Source organism: Microtus pennsylvanicus, chromosome 10 (genome assembly GCF_037038515.1).
Source record: "Microtus pennsylvanicus isolate mMicPen1 chromosome 10, mMicPen1.hap1, whole genome shotgun sequence".
NCBI lineage: Eukaryota > Metazoa > Chordata > Mammalia > Rodentia > Cricetidae > Microtus > Microtus pennsylvanicus.
The window spans coordinates 94,652,957-94,664,218 of NC_134588.1; the positions used below are offsets into that span (position 1 = coordinate 94,652,957).

Below are 11,262 nucleotides of genomic sequence, written 5' to 3' on the forward strand. Positions count from 1 at the left end.
ACTGCCTCAACTTTTTTTAAAACTTGGTTTTAAAATGCAGTCTCTGGAAGCCAGCGTTAAAACACAAGTCTAAGTGGGCTCTTTGTTATGAGTGGAGATTCTGAGAAAATCCTGTCCAGTTTATCCCAGGAACACAAGCGCCAGTGTCCCTAGGCTTTCCTTGGATTCCTTGGGCTTGGTGTGCCTGCCACAAGACTGGTGGTGACTTTTTTTTTTTTTGATACACAACTATGTGACATAACAGATACCTGTCCCAGGCCTGTCCCTTCCTAGCCGTGTGTTTTCCTATGCTCAGGGCTCCTTGTGGTGAAATGCTGCTAAATGATATTACCTACTTTGGGCAGGTTGCTGTAGATTAAATAAGATTATTCTATACATTGCTCAGCATAGGGCCCACAGGGACTAAGTTCTGCCCCACCGAGGCTGAGTGAATTAACTAGCTAGCTGGTTTGTGATTGGCTGCTCACTGGCCCATGTCAGCATCCCCCTCCATGTGGACTTTGCTGTGTGTTCTCATTTAAGGACTCTGCTTGCCCCCAAATACCACACACACACACATACACACACACAGACAAACAAACACAAACACACATATACACACACACACATGAACACACAGACCCAACACCTAGCTCACTTTTCACTCCAGTGTCCTCTCCAGGGAGATAGAACAGTGCTGTGGAAACAGTGTGACTTGTAGAGGCCTACCACAACAAAACTGTCATACACTGGGCGACTTAGACGTGACAGAAAGCTTTTCTCCCAGCTCTGGAAGTTGACGTGTTCAGGATCAAGGCCCCAGCAGATTTGGGTCTGGTGAGAGCTGGTTCCTGGCTCACGGAAAAGGCCTTCTGCTTGTGAGAACTCCTGTGACTGAAGGGACATGGATCTCCCTCGGGTTTATTTGTAAGGCACGAATCTGATTGGATCTGGACTCCATGTTCATAAGTGAACCACCTCCTGTTCCTGGCTGCAACCGCCGTGGTGCTGAGGATTCAGATTTCACACACAGAACGTGGGGCACAATCAGGCCAAAAAGAAGCAGGTGTTTTTTGTTTCCCAGACAGGGCCTCCCTGTTGCAACCGTCACTGATTTAGAACCCATAATCCTTACGCCTAGGCCTTTGGTGCTGAAAACACAGCCATGTGCCTCCAGGCCTGGTCCACAGCAAGATTTCAACCCAGTCTGCCTCTTACTTCCCAACATGCACCTTGGAGATGATTATCAAGGTGCCTTTTTGAGAGCTGAATTATAAAACCCACAGCTACCTATGCAAAATGTGAAGTGCAGCCCCAGCCCAGTAGGGCTTGACAAGCGCCAGCTGCCACAGGTTCCTAGTCTACAGAGACCTGCAGCTCTCTACCCTTGACGAGAACCTGTCTGCACACCAAATTGAGCTCCTGTGTCATTTAAAATTGTTCTGTGGCTGCTTCTTACATCCTTAGCCGTATTTAATATTCTTTTAAAGTTTTCTAAATTACATTTATGTACTCTTTTATTTGTCGAAAGGAGGGCGCTGTGGCATGCAGCGTGCACGCAAAGGTCAAAGGACAATGTGTGGAAGTCAGTTCCTTGCTTTCTGTGACTTTGGGGACTGAACTCAGGTCCTCAGTCTTGGGAGCACGCACTTCGCCTGCTGAGCCATCTTGCTGCCCTCAGACTTTAGATTACTGAGGACATTCCGTATTTTTGTATTTATACTTTCTAGAAAACCTCTCTTGACGCTTTACAAATATCAGGATTTCTCTTTGTGGCTACCCTAATCTTCACGGTCAGCAACAGATGATGAGTTTCCTTCAGTTCAACTAAAATCATGAACCCATTGGCCAACTTATTCCAACCTCCCCAGACATGATTTTGATTGTGGTTATTGATTTCCTAAGATAAAATAAGGATTCACATTAATCTCATTTGCTGTGATCTAGTAAAATACACCGCAGCATTTGTTCAGTATTTACACAGGAGTCTAAAATACATGAGTGTATTTGAAAATAGCCTAAAATACAACAATACATTAAAACACTGTGGTCCATGTACATAATAATGCTTTTATGACATGATATATGATAGACATATTTCCAATTATACAAATGCTCCCAGACTTATCCTATTGTATGTGTTTAGCCTTACCACACACAGTGGTAATGAGAACAGTGTAATTATGTGTGTATACATGTTTATGTTTTAAGTGTACATGTTTGTATGTACACTTGGGAGGCAGTCCAAATGCACGTATACCCACACACATACGCATATTTCTGGAGACCGGAGGCTGGTAATGGGTGTCTTTCTCAGTCACTCTCCACCATATTTTTAGAGACAGGGTCTCTCATTGAACCTGAAGCTTGTTGATTGGCTAGACTGGCTTGCCAGAGAGGTGAATGAATACCTGGGGTGTGATGGATAGGTGACTGAGCCACTCACTAGTCAAATATTGTTTTGGTGACTGAAATATAGTCCAAATAAAAGTAGCTTGTGCACCTTTTCTACACAGCATGGGCAAACATCTTGGTTAGTAGGAACATAAGAAAATATCGATTATAGCACAGTGAATAAATTCCACAGTTCTGGCAGTTCCCGAGGTCCTTCTTTCTCTATTTCCCACCAGTACTGGGATTATAGACATACACTCCAGGCACAGCCTGTGTTTCACATGAGTGCCGCCGTACTTGACCTTACGTGGAATTAAGGCTCTGAATTCAGGTTCTTATGCTTGCACGGCCATCATTTAACAAATTAGCCATCACAGCCCTGGAATAGCAGAATTTATTTAGGACCCTAAACATGTTAGACAAGCAATCTTCTACTGAACCACATCCCCCCATTTGCTGTCTTACTGTTGTCATTGTCATTTTTTTCATCAAAACACCAAGGCAACGAAGCCAATATATAAAAGGACTTAGCAGTGATTAACCCCAAGTATCCTGTTCATATTCTGATTGCTTTCTTCCGCAGGCAAGCCCTTCTGAGAGACTTCTTCCTGTTGCCTGCCCAGCCCATGATATCAGTGAAATGTTCTCCCTTCCACCTGAAGTCACACTGTGTGCTGATGGGGGACGCAGCTCACGCCATCGTTCCATTTTTCGGGCAAGGAATGAATGCGGTGAGTTCTTTTCCTGTAGGAAAGTTCCTGGATCATCCCAACATCAGTCTCAAATCCTAAATCCTAAATAGAAACCCCATCTAAACCATCCCCACACAGTCCCAAGAACACAGCCGTTTCCCTCATCAGCCCAGTTGCCCAGTCAGACTAATGTCAGCTCCATCAAGGGCCCAGATTGTCTGATACAATAACCCATTCCGGAGAAAAGCATGACATATGGTATGGAGGCCTGTTTTCTTGAGAGCTGTGTCTACAGCCTAATGTGGAGACGGCTAACATGACTGGCAGGTCTTAAAACCTCAAACTGGTTAAATGTTGATACTACTACTTTCATAGAAATTTTAGTATTGTGGTTAGAAAGATTAAACTATAGCACTCTGATATTAAATGTTTATATCAAGAATCTTATTAACATTATTAATATATATACATACATTCAAGACATTAATAATATACATAATGTGATAGCAGTTTAGCAATCACTAGTCATATATTGCTTTGATGATAGAACTTTGTTTCAAGTAAAAGCAGCTTGTGACTTTCCTACAAAGCAACTGCAAGCACTTAGTTTCATAAGAACATAAGTAAATATCACTTACAGTCCTGTGGATAAACGCGGGAGTTCTGGAAGTAGTTCAGCCCTTACCTCTGGGATTCACTACACAATGTGTTTTGCAGAACTTACTTGACACCCACATTTCATCTCTAACACTAAAGTTTTACTAGTGTCTACCCCAACACGTACTGAGGAAAAACAAATTATTTTAGGTAGGAATTTATAACTGTTTGTCTTGGCCTTATACATCATCCCTTATGTCAAAGTTCCTATACCATAGAGAATTTGCAGACACTCATTGAAAGGTACATTCACTATTTCAAGTGCAATCGCTGTAGTTGATGCACAAAGTCTGTTTTACATATTTTTACATTGTCTCTGAAACTGTAGTTTGGATTTGTAGATAATGGAAATTCACTACTCAGGGTTCTTATTCTTCATTGCATTTAGTATGACCTTACAAATTTTTCAAGTTCTTCATGTTCAGAATTTGTTTTAAATTTGAGTTATAGAAACCAAATTAATTTGATCTTATCATTAATATTTTTTTTAGCAGTAATGGGAACTGAACCTAAAGTCAACCATTGAATTATATGCTTAGCTCATTCAATTGTTCTGAACATGAATCTTAGAGACTCAAATAGTTTACAACTAACTCATGGTAAAGACATGCAATTGTTAGTGTTAAAGAGGCATTGAGATCCACCAAAATAATCACAGATATCTTTAAAAATTTTTTGTTGTTCATTTTCAAATCATTATACTCATTACCGAGATCAGTGAGACAAAGACAGCGTGAGGATCCAGCTGCTGGTCTTTGCATCATGATCAGGTATCAGATGAGAAGCTCTCTGTGCACTGTTCCCACCAGTACTAGTTCTCTTTATAATTACTATGAAGTATTTCATTATTTATGCCTTATTTTTACCCATTTTTCTTGTTTCAGGGCTTTGAAGACTGTTTGGTATTTGATGAGTTAATGGACAAATTCAATAATGATCTTAGTAAGTATATTTCTCAGGGGGACACAGACTAGCCCAGATGACCAGCTGTAGGCCTGTTTATGACACTGACGCTCTAATAGTATCTCTGCCACAGTCACTGCCTATCCCAGAGAGTGAACACCCAGACAGAGGAGCCTAGGACTCATGGAGGAAAGTGCTTTCCATTACCACAACAATACCTGGAATAGTCAACTTAGAAAAGGTTTGCTGGGGCCTGTAGCAGACTTTTTCTTCTGGGCCATCAACCAGCTGCCAAATCATGACACAGAGACTTATTATTAGTTATGAATGCTCAGCCTAGCTTTGGCATATTTCTGGCTAGCTCTTTTAACTTAAATTAACATGTTTCTCTTTATCTACCTTTTGTTTCAGAGCTTATTATCTTGGTTACTTCTGTGTAGCTTACTTTCACTGCTTCTCTGTGTCTGGCTGGCTGCTGCCTGGCTTCTTTCCCTCAGGCGTGTCCCTCGTTCTCTCCTCCTTCTTCTCTCATTTTCCCTTCTTTTTTTCTGAGCCTAGATTTCTTCTCCTATTTATTTTCTCTGCCTAGCTATTGACCATTCAGTTCTTTATTAGACCAATCAGGTGCCTTAGGCAGGCAAGGTGAAACAAATGCAACACATCTTTACATAGTTAAACACACATCCTTACATTGTTAAACAAATATGGCTTAAACAAATGTAACACATCTTTACACAGTTAAAGTCATATTCTGCAGCATAAACAAATGTAGCTCATCTTTGCTTAGTTAAAATAACATTCTACAACAGTGGCTCCCAGTTTCAGAAGTTCCAGCCTGTGATCAGTTGACCCCCTCACCCTTGGTTTGTGAATAGGAAACATGGTGGGGAGCCACAGCAGAGACAAAGGCACTCGCCTCCTGTTCTAGAAGTGACAGAGAAAGACAGGGAGAACGAGGATCCATCCACAGTCCCTTCCAAGGGCACACCTCCAGCGACTCAGGGACCTCTAGGTAGGCCTCGTGCCTGCAAGGTCTGACCACTTCCCAGTAGCAGTGACCCACTCACAGATAAGAGTTCAGAGCAGCAAATCAGGGAGGTGTGTGTACCGTTCTTTGTCTCCCTTCCACCTCGGGTGCCCACCTTTGCCTACAGCCTTTGCCTCAGAAACACCTAAGCCCTCAAAGAAACACACAAAAAATATATAGTAAAAGGGAAGGATTGAGCATTGTTTAGAGTTGTCATGTGAACACATACAGTTACTTGTTGCTGTAACTAGAGAAGCCACTGGAAGAGGAAAAGGTTTGCCTTGGTTTATAGTTCGAGGGCCATGGTTCATGGCACTGGGAAGGCATGGGGCAGAAGTGTGAGTCACATGCACCTGCTGTCAGGAAGCAAAGAGAATTGCTGGTGCTTGGTCCACTTTCTCCTTTTCGTTCACTTGGGACAGCAGTGATGATGCTGCCCACATTGAGGTTGTGTCTTTCCTCATCAGTTCTACCTCTCTGGCATCTTCCCTATAGACACGAATCTAGAGATGTGTTTCTGTGGTAATTCTAAATCCAGTAAGTTCTCAGTATAAATTAACATCACAAAATTAATTTTGTTTGTGAAATAAGGGAAACGATGATTTAAGCAACCAATATTTTATTATTAGTTTTATCGTAACCTTTCTTTGACCACAAGATGTCAGTGTTCAGTGGACATTGCTCAATAACTGTCGATTGTTGTGGTTATCAATAGTTTTACAAGATTAGAATGTTGCTAGGAGAAACACTGTTTAGTTTGACTTAGCAGGAGATCAGCATTTTTTTAAAAGATTTTATTTTGCTTTTTTAAAAAGATGTATTTATGTGTCTGTGTGTGTATGTCTGTGCGTGAGTGTGTGGCATGTATGTGCAGGTGCCTTCAGAGGCTAGAATATGGCATTAGATTCTTCTAAGACACGGCAACAGGTTGTTGTGAGCCACCAAGGTGGGTGCTGGGAACTGAACTCAGGTCCTCTCTTAGAGCAGTCAATGCTCTTAACCACTGAGCCCTTTCTCCAGCATATTTTCTGTATATTATTTTAAACACATATATGTTTTATTTAATCTTGGTTTCTAGGTTTGTGCCTTCCTGAATTCTCAAGATTTAGGATTCCAGATGACCACGCAATTTCAGACCTGTCTATGTACAATTATATAGAGGTGAGAAAAGTTTGGCTCCATTCCACACCACAGTCCACAAACAGACTAGCAGTCTTTTTATCTTCCTTGGCTCCAACCCTGTCTCATAGATGCTGCATGAAAATATGTGTGGACCAAAGCACACATATACACACACACACACATACACACAGGCACACTAACACGGTAAAAGTCAGTTGACTTTAACACAACATTCGTCCTTAGAAATAATATCAACCTAGGCAGAGGCAGCTGTCAGTAATCCTTGTTGCCATAAACAATGTTGCCAGTTCAGTAGGGGGCAACAGAAATGAATCAAGCCTTTGAGCTTACAGGTCATTCAAATTCTGGTTCAATAAATGTTTTGCTGAAACAGATTTTTTAAATACATATATTGCAATTGTCTTCTTTTTGTTTTTATTTGATAAACACTGTTGTTGGGGGAAAGCCATCTCTTAATACAAGATGAGCTGTATTTTCTTTTTTTTTTTTAAATTTATTTATTTATTAAGGATTTCTGCCTCCTCCCCGCAACCGCCTCCCATTTCCCTCCCCCTCCCCCGATCACGTCACCCTCCCTCATCTGCTCTAAGAGCAATAAGGGTTCCCTGAGACCTGGATAGAGGTGGGCGGTCCTTGGGCTTCCCACAGGTCAGGGAACCCTTATTGCAATTGTCTTCTGAGTAACAAGGTTTTGTATGTTTTCAAGGCCACGTCTTGTACTCCTAAGCTTTCTTGGGAGCGCTTGGGAGTGACGATTGCGAAAATGGGGTTTTATTTGACTCTTGTGTTAGCATCCGTTCTGGCGACAACTGTGAGGGAAGACGAGCAGCAGATCATTGTGCGGGAATTGAGGTGCTTCACCGAAGGTTCTCTCTAAGACGCCTGTCATTGCAGATGCGAGCACATGTCAACTCCAGGTGGTTCCTGTTCCAGAGGCTCCTAAATAGATTCCTTCATGCAATCATGCCATCGACCTTTATCCCTCTCTATACCATGGTAAGGAATGTATTAAAGATTCCCCCCTGTTCTTCCTCTGTTTAGCTCCTAAAGAATACAGCAGAGGCTCTTTAAATTCCCCTGCAGGTTGCCTTCACCAGAATAAGATACCACGAGGCCGTGCTGCGCTGGCAGTGGCAGAAAAAGGTCAGAAGAATTTGACTACTGAAAACTTGATGTGTTGCTATTTCTCGGCTTTTTACTTTGCATCCACACTGAGATCCATTCTGGACTTCGGCATTATGTGGCATCTTTGTGAGTTTAACTTGTAAAACTAGACAGAATTGCGTCACTGACTCATAAAGCCCTTTCTGGTGGGATGCAGTGATGCGATCATTTGGAGAAGCTGACCCAGGGGTGCCATTAAATGCAATTCAGATTCCAGACCGCTTTGAAAATTTTCTAACTTCATCTGTCGATGGCTTTATTGGACGCATATATACTGAGGTAGACACTTCAGTGAACAAGATGTAGTGTCTACCCTACAGGTGGCTCAGGAAACTCATAGGAAATGTGGACGGATATGGTGGAGAACACTTCAGGGGCTACTGCAAGGCGAATATGGGTATAGGCTAGGAAATGAAGGCTGAAGATACACTAGCCAGGAGGTCCAGGGTGTAAAAATGATCAGATGAAAGTTGGGGAGGTAAGTGGGGACTTCAGCATCCGCTGAAATAAGAAGATTGGCTTATGCAGGGCTGAGAGGCCTAAAAAGACTTAAACACTTTAGGTCAATAGCTTTGTCGTATAGAGAATGGGCCAGAAAGATCTACCTGTAAGCTCTACTTCTATATAACTGAATAAAATAGGGGCTGGGAAGATTGCTCTGTAGGTAAAGTACTTCCTGCATAGTCATGAGAGCCTGCGATGAGACCCCCATCATCCACATAAGAGTTCAGGCTGACGAGAGTGGGGGAGTTTATTGGGGGAGGGGGAAGGATATGGGAGGCGGTGGCAGGGAAGAGACAGAAATCTTTAATAAATAAATAAATAATAAAAAAAAGGAAAAAAAGAGTTGGACACAGGACACATCTGTAACCCTGTTCTAGGGGTGGGATAGAGTAGATTCCAGGGACTTGCTCCTCAAAACAGTGAGTTTTGAGGCTAGTGAAAGACTGTCTCAAAACAATAAATAGAGAGAAAGAGAAAGCCACCTGCCAGTGATCTCTGTCCTCTACATGTGTGCACACTGGCAAGTGCAACTCCTACATTTGTGCACACAGCACACATACATATACACCAAATAAAATAGTGTCCCTGGCCTCAGACAGACAAACATGCCAAGGAGAAAGAGCCAAGCAGGCAGAGTGTGCCGAAATCAGGGCAGGGGCAGAAGAGAGGTCAAGCAATCAAGTTGCTGCTTCAAGTTAAAAGCAACAGAGAACTGCACTCTTGTCTGTGATGTAGGAAGACACCTGTGCACTTGTCTGTAATAGAGGAAGAGAACAGCACTCTTGTCTGTGATGAGGGAAGACACCTGTGCACTTGTCTGTACTAGAGGAAGAGAACAGCACTTTTGTCTGTGATATAGGAAAGAAGTTTATCTCCAGATACAACCTCCAGATGAATAGTTTTGGATTTTTGCCATCCTTGCAGGTGATAAACAAAGGACTCTTCGTCTTTGGATCCCTGATAGCCATTGGAAGTGCCTACCTACTTGTGCACCACCTGTCCCCGAGACCTCTGGAATTCTTGAGAAGGCCAGCATGGACTGGAACCACTGACTACTGGAATAGAAGCACAGGCATCTTCCAGCAAGTTCCATGGAGTCACTAGGACAAACCCAGAGCGTCAAGGTTCCGAGGAGCAAGTATTTGTTCTTTCTCCAAAATTAAGGACAAGAAGCATGTTTACTTTGTCACATTTAATTCACTACTGGAAAATAATTGTCAGCATGTAATTAAGTTTCCTGTAGAATGTTTGTGTCTGCCGAGCAAAGGGAAATGCTGCTGCTGGTTTTTTGTAGTGTTCCCATCACTTTGCATGCTTGGGCTGGGTCCATTTAAATTTAAAAATGTAAGAACCAAGGTCTCTTTCACTTCTCAAAAACAGGGTTTTTTTTTTTCTTTTTTTTTTCTTTCTTTTTTTTCTATACAGGACATTATAGGAGCAACAACACTCAGAACTGAAAACCACAGCTTGCCTAGTGTGCTGCTTCCTCTTTGTAGCGGTGGATGGGGCCTGCCTAACCCCAGGAACAGAGCACTTGCTAAAACCAGGGGTGTGAATGAGAGGCAGGGTGTTTCAAAGAGTTCCCGGATGAATCTGTTCTATTCCCCAGTCCTCAGATAGCAGAATTATTACCTTTTAAAGATAAGAAAGGGCTATTAATGCCATCCTAAGTGAAGAATAAGAAAGGGTTGTTATTAGTCACTGAAATATATCTAAGAGTGAAAAGGAGATGGGAAGGCTGTCTTACAGACACATGGAGACATAGTTCATTCCGTTTCAGACACAGACGCGGTGCCTTGAATGTCACACTGTGACAATTAACTTCATCTTTGAAGTGCAATATGGAGACGCTGTTTTTTCTTTCAGTAGGCTGACTGAAATTTTTCACTTGAAAATTCTTTTCAAATATGATTAATTTTGAAAGCTATGATACCAGTGATGTAGGAAAGAAATACTGGGGTGGTAAAGATGAAACAATTTGGCATTTTCCATAGTCTCAAAGGTGTCCTTGAGCCTTATTAATTTAGGTTTGGTGTGTAAGGAAAGAAAAAAAATTGTTTCTGTGGAAAAGGGATGTAGGTCAGTGGTAGAGTGCTTACTTAGCGTGCCCAGAGCCCTGGGTTAGATTCCCTAGCATTGCAAAAATAAACAAACAGTATCATTGTTCCTTTTATTTAAGTTTGTTGGCTGTGGCTACTATACCAGGCAGACTGACAACAGGAAACAAACTACAGTTTAGAAGCATTGTATTTCATATGCACGTGGGAGACACTCAGAAAATGAGCTGGCTTAGGGGCCGGAGAGATTGCTCAGCTGTTAAGTGCGCGCACCACTCTTGCAGAGAGCACCAGGTCCTAGCCCCCATGTCAGGCAGCTCGCACCTGCCCATTACTCCAGCTCCAGGAGGTCCAACGCCTCTGGCTTCCCTGGGCTCCTGTGCCCATGGGTACATAACCACATATAGACTAACCCCCATGATTAAAAACCTTTAGAGGCCATGATTTCTATTAGTACCAACGGGGTGCATGGGAGGAATCGGAGGGAAGAAAGTGAAGGGCAAAAAAGGATGTAATTTTATTTTAAGTTTAAAAAATATTTAAAAGGGGGGAATCTCTGTGATACATAATGTTGTGGGGAATGAGATAAAATAAACATCTAGTACATTTAAAAACACTTAAAAATAACGTAAGCTCATATAGAAAGTCCTGGTTTACGTCATCTTCAACAAGAAGTAAAGTTACAGAGCCATAAAAAGACAAGGGCAAAGGATGGGAAGCCCTGGAGTAGCAATCCTAAGGC

The 11,262-nt window shown here is 42.2% G+C and overlaps 1 protein-coding gene across 4 annotated transcripts in view; it reads left to right on the forward strand.

The window, feature by feature from the left end:
• Positions 1 to 11,134, forward strand: part of Kmo (kynurenine 3-monooxygenase) — a 33,661-nt gene extending 22,527 nt beyond the window's left edge. For 3 of the 4 annotated variants that reach the window (XM_075989214.1, XM_075989217.1, XM_075989218.1), the window contains 6 exons: positions 2,957 to 3,104; positions 4,607 to 4,664; positions 6,731 to 6,813; positions 7,690 to 7,791; positions 7,879 to 7,938; positions 9,388 to 11,134. In XM_075989214.1, the coding sequence (XP_075845329.1) occupies positions 2,957 to 3,104; positions 4,607 to 4,664; positions 6,731 to 6,813; positions 7,690 to 7,791; positions 7,879 to 7,938; positions 9,388 to 9,567 (631 nt within the window). In that variant the 3' untranslated portion in view covers positions 9,568 to 11,134. The remainder of the gene's footprint in view (positions 1 to 2,956; positions 3,105 to 4,606; positions 4,665 to 6,730; positions 6,814 to 7,689; positions 7,792 to 7,878; positions 7,939 to 9,387) is intronic. The other variant, XM_075989216.1, reaches the window with a different exon arrangement.
• Positions 11,135 to 11,262: the final 128 nt, after the last annotated feature.